Here is a 14,260-nt window from a genome sequence, read left to right as displayed (position 1 = left end):
AAAAAGATATCACTACGGTATATGAAGTTCCAAATATTATTAAATAGCTTTGTCAGTGTTTGTATCATATCATGCCCAACTTTCTCATGACTTTCCCAAATGCATTTTTGAACAAAGATGCTTTGACATTTTCTGACATTAACACATCCCTAGAAAGTATTATAAATATACTTGAATGTATCTAAAAAATTAGTTTGGACAACAAAACAAATGAGGAATACCTGATACTTGTCTGGCCTTACTAAACAAGATTCTACAGCACTCGCACTGTAAGCCGTGGAAGTGAGCACTACAAATATGTACAAGTAATCTATGATCAGAGCTGGCTACTAAATTCTCTAATTTGTCTTTGTTTTCTTTCTGTTTCTTACGTAAGTACATGTGTGAAAGAAACCACATGCAGCTTAGAGAGAAGTAGTTTCTAATGTATGCCAGTAAAGATGATAAAGAAGTTTATTTTTGATGATGCAGCAAAAAATATTAGTTTATTTTTACCCATCGACGATTCGTAATACGAGGCTTGGACATAACCTGATCCTGTAGAAATAAAAGCAGTAAAAAAATCTTATATGAAATCAAAGTAGTACACCATTCCAAATTATCCTGTGAATTCCTGCAAAGATAAGAATTTGTTTGAAGCAAATTCATCTACAAAGAGAATGTACATGTAATTAAGGGGAAAAGATAGCTTACGGTAGTCATAAATATGTAACTTGATGAAATGGAATGCAGAAAAGATCTTTCTCAAGCTCTTCATGCACTGTCAAGATGCATTATTCATGCCATGTCAGATTCGGATTATGAAATTGAGAACAATTGTATGTTCCTTATGCATACCAGAATAAATATCATTCTCTTCTCTTAACTGCATAAAAATAGAACAATTTCTTTTATGAACATTTTGTGCAGCTGCTCAACCCTGTTTAAAAAAAAATACATATCTCTTCCTTGTTCTTATCCTTCTTGCAATATCTCTTTTATTTTTTACTTTCTCTCTCTATCTCTCTCTCTCTCTCTATTCCTCTCTTTCACACACACTGTCACTGTGTTTAATGTGAAGGTAAGCCTGAGTGAGAATAAGAGTGTGGGTGAGTGATGGTGTTTATTAAGTATGTGTGTGTCTCTCTCTTTCTCTTTCTCTGTCATGCTTTCTCTATCTTTGCATATATTCTTTTTCTCAGTTATGCTTCCTGTCTCACTATGATTAGGTGAGAGTGGAACTAAATGACAGTAAGTTTTAAAGGTGGGTGTGGGTGTGTATGTGTGAGTTAGTGCATGTACATTGTATGATCCCCCTTTCTCTCACAAACAGGTTCATATGCTGTCTTTCTCAGTTTCTCTCTCTCTCTCTCTCTCTCTCTCCCTCCCCTCTCTCTCATATACGCTCAATAACAGAAAGTATTGTAAGAAAACACACTTGAATCCAAGAGAGCAATAACCAAAAGTAAATCCAATATCAATAATATTCGTCATGTTCCCTAAAGAGGCTCTGACTATTAAATAACAAAAAGGAAATTTACTCTACTTTTACTCTACATAACATGTAATAACAAATATATAATTACATGTACCATCTGATATCCTTTAGGCTAAATGACTGACAAAACACATGTCAGCTACCAAATGAGGCCTCACATCTTAGATATACATGTACAGAATATTTTTTGATAATGAATGCCAGACAATCTGAGATAAATTCATCTTTGAAAAAAATGAGAGCTTTGGTTGTTGATGATCGGGAGAGGAAGGGGACAGGGGAAATGCATTCCGGAAAGAATTCAATGTGCACATCTTACAGGGATAGTCTGGGAATGACGCAAGCAGCCTCAAAAGGCATAATGGAGAGGGGTTGGGTCTCCCTTACTTATGGTGATGACAAGAGTTTGCAAGAGGTGAACGAACATGGTTTAGAGTCCAAGGTTTGGTGAAGTGACAGAGGCAAGGGCATTACTTTATCGCCATTTAGAATTGTCATCAGCATAGTACATGTTCATGCAAACAAATTGTGAATACAAGAAATAGAAAGAAAAGAGATGAAGGATGAGGAGTGAAGGAGAAGGTGGAGGAGAAAGAGGAGAAAGAGGGGGAAGAGAAGACCTATTTCAACTGAAGACAGCCTCTAGAAAACTGAGCTCGAAAGCTGTGCCCTTATGGACTAATTCTAGAGATTTTTTTTGTGCATACAACCACGTGTGGCATGTGTCAAACGTTTCAATAAACTTTGCCCATGTGGGAGAACTTTGGAAGTTGAGCGATAATTAATTACTTCAGACATACCCTAATTAATCCCCTCCAATTACAAGCTCTCCGTTTTCTAACCGATGCTGATTATTTATGGATTAGGTATTGCAAAGTCATCGGAGCAAATCCCTCAAAGGTAATGGCATATTGCTTTAATACTTAATTTTAATTTTATCTCAATTTGAAATGGGAAGGAAAGAAAAAGGTAGGATGCAATCATTTAAATTTAGGATGATTAAAAATGTCTTATGTAATGATACAAGTCATCTTTGCTCTAGCTGTTTAACCCACTCCCCCATTTTCCGTATTCCCCCTCTTTTTTTCCTCCTCCTACATATATGTGTGAAATACATGTACATGAAATTCAATAACAGTTAGCATACACACAATATAACATCAGCACTAAAACTCACATATGGTATGATGGGTCTACTGATAGTCTGATACTCTTTCTAATTGAACAAAGTATGATCCCCTCAGAATTTACAGACATAATCATTTCAATCTCATATAACTACATAATTAATTGAGATTTATCTACACAATTGTCTCAGCTGTTCTCCCCCGAATGTTTCTGACTCACTGCCAGGGGAGGATTACTTTTAAGAACACAATTACATAAAGAGCTTATACAGTGTACCTAAAATTTGGTAAAGTTCCAAAGACTTGCACTTTTTCTTTGTGTATATCACTTCTTACGTCAGCAATGAAATGATTGGTAAATAAAGTCAATTTTCAACACAAAAGTGGATTTCCTTTCCAATTTTCGAAATGTTGACCTAGACTTTTTCAAAATGCCATGTATGTAGGCAAGAGACCAATGTCCAAGTTCAATCACTGTTTCTATGATTGTTTCAACATATGAAAAATGAATTTGATTCTCATTTCATTGCTAATTCTCTCTGATCACATAAAATTTCAGAAAGCTGCATAATACTGGTTGATTTTAACTCAAGTTACTGGCACAGTCAGCATAGTTATGTTAATTCTAGTTAATTATCTAATCAATGTGTGTAGGGACACACTGGGACTAGTAATAATGGCTAGATCCTGCATTGCACAGTTTAAAGATAAAGGTGAGTTCTGGTCATGCGATTGCATTGTGAAAGAAACGGTGTGGAATCAAACAGAAAAGGTTGATCATCTAGCATATAAGAATTTGTGTGTATTGCAAGGTTCTGGAATCATCAAAATTATAAGAAATTTGGCCAAGTCTTGGTAAAGTTACAAACACTGTACACAGAAAGATGTATATGGGAATATACGAACACGTGGCGTAAAAATCCTACCCCCGAATTTTATGATGTTACATGACATATTTAGAATATGGGAACATGTCTTATCTGATGTTCTTCCACACTTGCATAATAAGAATGATAACGCTCACAAATTATTTTTCACCTCTTCCCAGAACTCAACCTTCTCTTTAAAGATCAATAAGAGCATACCCTGGTGAAATATGAACATGGTCAAGAAATTCTGCATCAATGTTGTTGTTTTGCCCTCTCTCTATTAAATATAAAAATACAAGTAGTGGGTATGGGTTACTTGGGAGTGTGTTAGCTTCCTACGATTAAAGGGGGCTACCAATGTGCTTGCCTCGATAGACAGGAGTGAGGTAAGACGACACCTGTCCCTGGTGTAATGCAACCCCAGTTGCGGTAGGCGAGGTGACCAAAGTCTAGGTGTGTGTTACCGCAGGGGATTTACAGGGGTGCAACAGTACTACCCTTCCTGTACTTACGCACAGTGTCCAAGATTTCAAGTTCAATTTTTTCTGCAGGAAAGGGTTGCACAGTCGGTTCACTATTTGCAACGCTGCATATTCATGTGATGCACTGCAAAGAGTCCTATGTTCAAACGTCTCATATATGTATGACCACTTTAGTAATTTGCAGGGTCCACAATATGGAGATAAAAAATGTATTCATTTTGCAACTAGTTCAATAAATTAGAAAGTAAAGAAAATCGTATAATGATAAGACTAGACACACAATGTCTAATGATCATATCTTTATCTGCAAAGCAATCATTATTTGAAGGATATATATCTTCATAAATTTAAATCAATACCCACCCCTAATAAAAGATTAAGACCTTATTAATATTCTCTAATTTAGGAAAGTCATGTGTAGGTGTATGGATTGGTAAAATAACATTTGGGATGCTCAGTTGTCATAGCAAAGTGATAAAAATACCTAACAAAGTAGATACATGCACTCATCTAATTGTTCCAACCAGAAAGAGTCACTGAGTCCACCCCTGCCCCCTCCCCTATGCAGGAGTAGTCCTGGGTGAGTACACGGGTAGATGGGGAGCTATTGTCCTGGAATAAAGTATGTCAACAATTATGATTCATGGGTTGATATGACAGGGATATTTGGCAATGAGGATCAGTTCTCCCGATAATTCCAGATGTTGTGCTTACTCAAATCCATTTCGAACTCAGGGTATTGACCCTCAACATAGAATGATCATATGGGATTCTAGAATGACTAAGATCTGAACAGTCAGTCCCACATGTGTGTTTTGTTGAAAGCATACATGTACTTCAAGCAGACATTCATGCCTTCCCAAGATGCTCTAGCTGTCAACATTATGCTTATAATCTAACAAGCAAAGCATGCTCAAGATGCACTCAAATGCTCCCACAGGCCATGCTGTTGGTTAAAGGAAGTTGGGTAGGGTCCATTATTCAGCTTTATAGAAAATCTTCATCAACAATAAACGTTCTGTGACGTCTTTTTCTAAACGTTGAGGCTTTCATCTGGTCCTTCACACGATCATGGGTACATGTACCAACCAATTTTAACCATGGAGCTAGGAAAAATCTCCCCAGATATATTTGAACACTGTATATTCTGGTGGGAAAAGAAAAAAAGACTTAAACAAGTCTGGAAAGGAGAGGTGACAATGGCTGACAACAGGCAAAAGCCTAGTAAACATTGCACCCTTGAATGGTCACTGTTCTTAATCATCTTCCTTCAAAAAGAAAGTGTTGAGATTGTTTATCTAGAATTCTATGTACAATGAAGTACAATGAAAAACAAAGCCCATCCAAGCCCCATAACAAGAAATTAATCAGCTTCAGGGTGTGGAAGGACTGTCTTTATTTTCTGAAACAGCTTTAGCTTTTTAAAATTATAAAACCCTTTAAAAAGAATTTACATACAGGGATTAATGGCTTCCGAACACGCACCACAAGACCACCACATGGTTTAATCTTTAATCTCGACATATGCATGACAATCCTGTCACTAGCCTTCAAAGAATTAAATTTTTAAAAATTTGATAAACCCATGATTTCTCATTCCCATTGCCAACTAAAGACAACTGCAGAATCGCTTGGATTATTGCAGATTTTTGGCTCAATCGTCACATTTTGTGTTATTTTAGTAGAGGCCCCTTTTTGCCAAGTCTGTGTTCCAAGGCTGATTATTTCATAATGAGTTCTTTTTTTTTTTTAGGTCAATGACTACAATTATCTTGGGGGAGAATGGCAAATTTTGAAGGCATTGTGCCAAGTGGTGATCTATTCAGAAACCTCTTTGGTTTCTAACCATATCATCTAACTGTAGCTGTAGCTGGATCTGTAGCTGGATTTAATTTCAAGTGTTAAAATATATTCATCAGATTAGTTGAATTTTGAAATGTTTAATGATTCTTTTGAAGAGTGGTATGACACAAGGTGGTTATCTTTTCCATGTTCAGTTTCAAAGAGGTTTTGATATTTTAGTATTCAACGTCATTCTAATTTTGTTTATAGAATTAAAGATTATAACCATAAATCTCATTTCCTCTGAGGAGAATCTCTTTCGTGTACATCCTTAAAAGGTTTACTCATAACGAATATAGAATGAAGACCTTGAAATACCGAAGTAGATTAGATCACAGCCAAATCAAAAGTCCTTTCCCCATAATGGAAATGTATTCATTGGATAATCACCTCATGAATTAGTCATATATTATATATAAAGATACTCGGATGTGAATTGCAAAATGAAATATATGTATAAATGTTTGTTAGAGACTTATTTTTCCCCTTTTATGGCCTAAATGAAGGCTAAATGTGCCTCATAATTTCATAGAATGTACTTTTCTTCTGATAGGTGATAATGCATACAGATCTAATGTTTAAAAAAAAGATCAGTAATGAGATGCCCTTATATATATATATATATATATATATATATATGTCACATGACCATTCCTTAGTGATCAGGTGACAGCAAGGGATCACATGACTCACCTCGTCCTCTGTAGTGATGATGCCACTGTCTGTCTTACTGCTGTCTGAGGGCGCCACATATGAGTTGTCGTGGGTGGTGTCACCCGTTGTCATGGCGTCCTCACTAGACTGGGCGTAGCCGTCGTCCGAGGAGCTGGCTCTCTCCTTGAGTTTGGCACTAATCTCATCCTGCGATAGATAGATAGATAGAAAAATTGTAGACAGATAGATGGATGGATGGATAAATTAATATATAATTGTTACCAGATGATTTTGATCAATAGATAGAAACGTAGATATATAATTAAAAAAAAGAAAAGAAGGAAGATAGCAAAATGTAAAATGATATGCATAAATATGTAACATAGAGAGATAAAAAATAAAAAAATCTAAAAATTCATTGCAAAATGATATGAGTTATAGAATGTTGCTATGATAGAATTAACAAATATTAAAGATATCTAGATATTGAAAAAGCTGGATTTTTTTCCTTCTCACTCTTAACAGTGTGAAAACTATTTCAAAGATCTTTGTAGCTCTATTTCATATACATGTGCTCTTTTTACATACAAGGCTGTGTAAAAATTGAAATAAGGATTTTGAAATTTGGCATTCAATTCACGGATTATTCCACACTTGCTCAGTTTAACGTAAGGTCAGACAACAATGAAGTCACCAACAAAATCAACTTTCAAAATCAGCTGCCTTTGTCTGTCAATTCACCTGTTGTAGGTTGCATGTACATTGCGTGTGGATTTCAATTGGTCGGAGAGGTAACCCCATCATTTCATTTTCCCCTCTCTATTACCGATGACAGTAGCAATTCCCCTTCCCTGTTTAATCATATTGTGATGTCATGAAATGACTTGCATTCTTCGGTCAAGATCATTCCGAGCCGAGACCGGCTAATCTCGAGAATTAACGTCTGCCATAACGCATGAACGACGGTGGCCCCGTGAAAATAGGTACTCTTGTCGGCTAATGCCCTTTAATAGCGAGCCATGGGTTGAGAGTCGATCAGAAAACTCATTTGAGTATATTTGCTTCGGTTCACACCTTGCTAATTTACACTCCCCAGTTTAATAGTGTAGATGTATATGTACTAGGTTAGATCTAGAAGGGTGTTAACTGATCATGTACATGTATGTATTTTACATTAAGTAAAGGTAATGCCCTTCTGGCTCTCAGCAGACAAATTGTGTACATTGGTTAATCTTTTCTCCTTGGATTGAACAATGGTCATATATGTAATAAATATGATTTTTTAAATTTGTTTAACTGTTTGAAATAAAGTATTGAATTAAAATGATGTGAAAAAATAGAAATACATTTTCTATGTCCTTTTAGCTTAAACTAAATAAGGTTCTGATTTGAACAATAGCACACACAAATATTCATAAGCTTTGAAGAATATTTTTAGAATATTTCAATGACGCTTCATAACCGATTTGTGCCTTCAAGTATAGCTAATGGCTCTTCTAAACCCCTCTCATAAGAAACATCTTGCCAAGTCCGATGAGTCTAGTTTAATTCCTTCTATAAAGGTGCATTCTTCTTTTAAACATCACAAAATGCCAGTAAAGCCCGTTACAGATTTACACATCATTCACTTCGCTTCTTCGCTTTAACAAAACAATATGAAAATACGGGGGAGGCTTCTTCATACAGCCCAATCTCCATCTTAAAATAGATAATAACCTGGGGGCATAAACTCTTATTTAACTTTTGCATCAGTATAGGGAGGGTACGGGGCCCCCACTGGTATTGTCTTTAGTAAGCTGTTAGTCCTACTAGATGGGGGGAAATTAGCAAAGTTCATCCTGACCACAAAGGCTATTTCTATACCATGAAGGAAGAAGGTCATATTTTCATGCCCTTTAGTTTGTGATTATGATGACACACTGTATCTGTTCAAGACCTCACAGGGTGCGATCTTCCATTGATGCTCACACTGCCTCATTCAGCTGATTGGCAACCATTTTCAGAATTGGCAGAAGATACATATAGACTTTAAAGATTCTATAAATTTATCAAAACTCTGCCCAAAACTACTGGCAACCATTTCGGCATAGGCTTTAAATACATGGGAAATTATCAGAAATGTGTAAGTGCAAAATTTCCTGATTTCCTAATTCAGAAAAAAGAAGAAGAAAAAAATATACAAATAATTTTCTTTGGAAATTTAGATTTAAATATCAAAATAAATAAATAATGACAACAACAACAAAGGAGAAAAAAGTTATTAGAGTATTGAGAAAACTTGAATTTGATGGCTAGCGGATGGACAGTGTATGTAAGCATGAGGGTGGGGAGGTAGGTAGGGAGGGGGCTAAGCTGCCATAAGCCCCTAACTAAGTGTGTATTTTAAGCAATAAAACCTAAGCTCTAGGTCAATGAGAATCAACCGAAGAAACAAAAACAAAGAGGTCCGTCTCGTGACGTTGACCAGACATTTTAATCCAGTGACAATTGATCCAGGCTTTATTTCATCACTGGATAGGCTTGCAGTCTGGGTTTGAGGTTGAGGATTAGGGTAAGGATGAGGGTTAGATAATCTTGGGTCCAGGGTTGGAAGTTAGTAATTTGGTTAGTGTAAGAAACATGGAGCAATTGTCCCAGAGGCAAGTGTCGTAGAACCCTCATGACACTGAACATCCCATTGAAAAATTGATGACCTTAAAATTTGATTATTTCATTGAAGTGGCTCCAGAATCAATTGAGATAGCCCAATCTCGTCTCAAATGAACCCATATCCAAATTTCCTGACGACACGCTGAATGTAAAATCATTTTAAGACCTCACACGATGTCACGTATCTAATATCTCACCAATCAAGATAAACATATTCATTCTTCATTTACAGGAGGAAATATTGGCATTTCAATACTGACGTCACTGTGGTATGGTTTACGCTTCATAGAGAATAACCATAGCCAAGCCGCGTAGGCCAAACAAATTTGCTTCTATGGTAAAAATTAGAGAAATGGAATTTCATCCAAGTGCTAAAGAGACCTAGTTGCCAATAGGATGAAATAAAATGATAGTTTTGTATTAAAGTACAAAATCTTCTTTAGATATCTTTATATTTGGTCTTTAATGAAATCTAAACAACACATTTTTGGATGAGGAGAGCTAAGTTGGTTGGATACCTATGACCTCATCATCTTTTTACCCAGTAAAAGGAAATGAAAACAATCCTCCACCTCCCAGGCAACTTCCACGTCTTAATTCCTCACACCGCACATTTGGCTTTAACGGTGACCCTTCCTTGATAATCCCCAGCGCTGAGTCAGAGCCGAGAGTTTGGCAATGGCTCCCCGCGACAGCTGACCCGCCGAGCGCTGACGAGAGATTCTCTAATTCAATGCAACGAATTACGGAACAAGACACGTAATCGGTTCAGGCTTTGACCCATTTTTTGTGGAGAATGAGAGAGCTAGGGATCCCGTACTTGCTATGTTAAAGAAATGTGAAATGTTCGTGCTGAGAAGAGAGGGGGAGCAAAATAGGGGACTTCCTTCATTTTGAATGAGCATTGTTGTGGTTGCGGAGAGCAGGCGGAAATAGTAAGTGAAAGTGAAACATAAAGCTCTTATCAGGCTTCTTTCATGTCAGAGTATCAAACATGAAATATTCAACGCCATGTGTCTTCAATCAGTGCGTTTGTTTGTTCTTATGAGCTTTAATACAATATCTATGAGAATAATCTATCTGAGATAAAAACAAAACAAAAACAGTCACTGTTTAAACATTTTTGTACATCATATCAGACTCAGATCAGTGAGTGTGCATGAGCCGGATTTTTGCGTTCAGCTACACTGTACATACTGTACATATCTGTCTTTTTACCTCAAAAATTGCCCTTTTGTCATTCATTTACATGTTTGTGCAAAAGAAAAGCTTCCCTGTGACATTTCGTTGAGGTGGATTGCTGTGAAAAATCTAAAATGGGCTTTATAGGAGACAAAAGAGGCTTAATTACAATAAATATGTTTAATGCATCCACAAAAATGAATTCTCAGTAACGGATAGGAAATGACTTGCAAAAAAAAATGAAAAATCAATTCCCATATTATAACAATCGGGATGTTGGCGTGAGAATAGTGCTAATCATCCCAACCCAAGACCTAATCCTAGATATTAAGTCAAATGTGACGCAGCTTAGATGATACCCCGCAAGATCTTACCACATTATCTTGATGATTAATGATGTTGTCATATTCAAATTCATTCAAGTCCTCCCACAATTTGGAAAGGTGCCATGAGTATTGCATCACTGTGGAAGAACCACTTTGAATTTATGGATAGTTCTAAGCCAAGTTGCATGAAGACAAATCTATGCATCATTTAGTAAATGTCCAATCTCTAAAACAGGAGTTGAATTATTATGATATCATGTTTACCCTTGTTGTACATGGACACTGCTACAACCATACAAACAAATCCAATCGCTCTCTACAAAGGAACTTGTGAGAAACAACCAAAGATTATGAGGGAGTGTAGCTGTAAATGATATCTGAACAAATTTATCCAGACCCAACCCATATCATATGCCATGCGGGTACAGTAAACATCTATACTATTAAGATATAATGCCCAGGGCTCAACACTCAACGTCACCCGGGACACATTGTTATCCAAAAACTTTGTCAGGACCCAGGGAATACGTGATGTAACCGCAAACCTCGCTCAAATCTATCCTAACCATGGTAGTCTTCAAAGATTACAATTTTTGCATTTTTACATAGGGCTTATGGCTGCAGACTGTAAAACAGTTTGATCCAAGCCACCTTCCCAAAAAGTATGGAGCATAGCAATAACAGTCAGATCTATTAATCTATCCAAAATCCATAGTAAGTCTACCTAATGATAACAGAAAAAGTAGCTCTCTAGACAGGTTCAACAACATTCGCTCCTAGAGAGAAAGACAAAATATAGGTGACCATTTCAAACATGCTTGTATAGACTGTTTTTCATTTATTTAAACATATTTTTGTAGATAGAGGAGCTGTTCTTACTGCCAGGTTTGATGTGTTGAGTGAATAGGAGCTCCTGTCTTTGGCTGATGCAGGTTTGTCTGGTGTAAACACACTATCTTCTGACATGCTGATGCGTTTGTTCAGTTCACCTTCCTCATCCCTAGAAAAATGAAAAAAATAAACAAATACATCATTGAAAGAAGAAATTGTATATTGAACTTTAAGACCAAAAAAAAAAATGAAACTTTTATTTCCCAAAGATTTGACTTAAAGGTAAAGACCAGTTATGGTCATGCGATTGCATTGTGAAAGAAACGTTGTGGAATCGATCAGAAAAGGTTGATCATCTAGCATCTAGCATCTGCAAGGTTCTGGAATCATCAAAATGATAAGAAATTTGGCCCATTCTTCGTAAAGTTACAAGCACTATACACAGAAAGATGTATATGGGACTACCCTATATCTCTCACAGACCATGAGAGAAACAAATTTACCAAATATATGAATTAGTAGGCGGTTTCCCGGCAAATTTTTTATCATCATGTATTATTCAAAACATATTCTTTCACATGATTGCTAATGAGAGCTTCCATTTCATTTTTTGAAACTGGGGCATTTCCAATACTGGTCTTTACCTTTAAAGCAAGTGGATGTATATGACCCTGCTTCTCCCTGTCCAAACATTTTACTACTGAATGTAATAGATATTAGATTTATGTATGTATTTTCCAAGAATCCTAGTAAAAAAAAAAAATTATATATTTAGCGTTAAAAAAGAGAGTAGACACTCTTTATAGTTCAAAATGTTCATAAAAACTATGTTCATGCTTTCAAGGGAAGAAAATCCCTTATTTTCAGTCAAAAGTTATGAAACGCCAACTCAAAAGCTTGGGGTGGCATTTGCCACTGACATGAAACAGGAAGGGTTGAAATAGGATGGACAGATTTGATCTATGGATGAATGACAGCTTATCAAGCCAGCATTATTCCCTCAAAATGTTCTCCATCTTACCTGATGATGTCATACGGTAATTAATGAATGTCACTGTAAATCTGGCAGGGAAAACCAACTAAGTGAATTAATGTTCTTCTTTTTTGTTCTAACGCTCCTGAGCCATGTCTATTAGCTCAGCTTGAATGCCAAATTCTGAGCATCATCAAATTTTTATTATCAACCACATCCTCGTACACGCCTTCATCATATAGATTGTTGGGGAAATTAAACCGAAAGGAGTGTCGTTGGATCGTTTTCTGTATAAATTTAACCAAGCCCAGCCTGGGAGACATAGCAAATAGGCCATTATCTTGTAAGGTACAAGGACTTCATATTATTATGATTTTGAAAGAAGGATATTGCAAGCGAATACACCAATAATGCAAGAAAAGCTTTAGTATCTCATCATTTTTGCTCTATAAGAATTGATCAAACCTATTTTTTGTTTTACATCTTAAATTAAGTTATTTTGATCTTGAGATGTTGTGTGTAATTCATACAGGATCTATCACATGTCACCTACTTTACCCAATGATGTGATGATTTTATCATTTCCCTGTCTCCAGATCTACACTGATAAATATAAGCAGGAAATGCACTGTGGATCATACTATGATCTTTGATATCATCATTCTAATGCCAAAGCTTTCTGCCTTCACATTGAGTACTATATAAAAGCACATCTATTTTTGTATTATTTCTGCTTTATGCATAATTTGTAATGAAAATGAATATTTCATTTACACCATAGGTTTATGGCTGCACAGAAAAAAAAATGGATGTTCATCACAATTTGCAGAAGTAAGAAAACATTATGACCCGAGATCATGATTTTTAAAATAAGTATGTCTCTAAAATTATAGCTATTCATTTCTATTTCCCCAAGATTTTTTGTAGGAAATTGTTAAAGTTGATACTCTAAGACAATCCCAAATACTGAGATAATTACATAAATAGAAAGCTTTTAACCCTCATAATAACACCAAATGGTGTCCACCCGACAAAACAAGTTTAGAATAATGAATTTATTCGAGTAAACTCTACCAAAATATCTAAGTCTGAAACCCGGAAGTGCACGTAGAGTCGGGCCTCTATCCGTGACGTCACGAACGGGAGTCATGGGCTCAGTGAGAGTGAATGGCAGTGATATCCCTACGTAAATGCTATCCTGTCAGAGCTTAGATTTGTTGTTGTTAAGGAGTATATTTGATGGATTTTCTGTTTTCATTTGAATGAAAAATAACGAAGCAACATTTTCCAGTCGCTGATTTCTTTTTATATCCTCATATTCACCTATTTGGTAGAGATTTAAGACGAGTTTACTGCTTAGGAATTAAAGTTAAATCGTGCACTTATGAATAGGCGGATGCATTATATTGTCATCAGAACTGATGTACAGTGTACATGAGCAGTTTTGTAAAACGAATAGGTCTAGAACTATGATAGTACTTATCATAGATGTGTGTGACTGCCTCAAAAAAGGATACAGTACCAGTTAAACATTTTATGTTGTAAAATATCAAACTTGAACGAGATCATGCAAGCGCGCTTCCTCTATAATATTTTGGCGAGTGATGCGGCTCTTGCATGAACGTTTGTGGAGCGAGCAGAATCGGGAGGTAAGACCAAGCCGCTGCTCTAGGCGCTGCTTGCTTGTGATGGAACGTACGTGCGCTAGTTATATGTTTATCGGCAATTGCAAGAGAATGAAAGCGACGTTGCCAGCTAAGAAAAACAACTAACAAAGACTTCCTCCTGACTACCGGTGTCAGAATTGGTAGATGAAGGATGTTCAGGGCCAAGGAAGGCGAAAGACAT

General features: G+C 36.3%; 1 protein-coding gene across 4 annotated transcripts in view; it reads right to left on the bottom strand.

Annotated features, from left to right (window-relative positions):
• The window catches only part of LOC100892783 (neurofilament heavy polypeptide), a 67,261-nt gene that overhangs the window by 30,363 nt on the left and 22,638 nt on the right, over positions 1–14,260 (bottom strand). For all 4 annotated transcript variants that reach the window (XM_030980446.1, XM_030980444.1, XM_030980447.1 and 1 more), the window contains exons 5-6: positions 11,488–11,608; positions 6,491–6,658 (exon numbers count right to left, since the gene is read on the bottom strand). In XM_030980446.1, coding sequence (XP_030836306.1) covers positions 6,491–6,658; positions 11,488–11,608 — 289 coding nt within the window. The remainder of the gene's footprint in view (positions 1–6,490; positions 6,659–11,487; positions 11,609–14,260) is intronic.

This window comes from Strongylocentrotus purpuratus, unplaced genomic scaffold (assembly GCF_000002235.5).
Source record: "Strongylocentrotus purpuratus isolate Spur 01 unplaced genomic scaffold, Spur_5.0 spur5_scaffold_11, whole genome shotgun sequence".
NCBI lineage: Eukaryota > Metazoa > Echinodermata > Echinoidea > Camarodonta > Strongylocentrotidae > Strongylocentrotus > Strongylocentrotus purpuratus.
The sequence above is the reverse complement of the archived record's forward strand: the minus strand, read 5'-3'. Positions and strand labels throughout refer to the sequence as shown.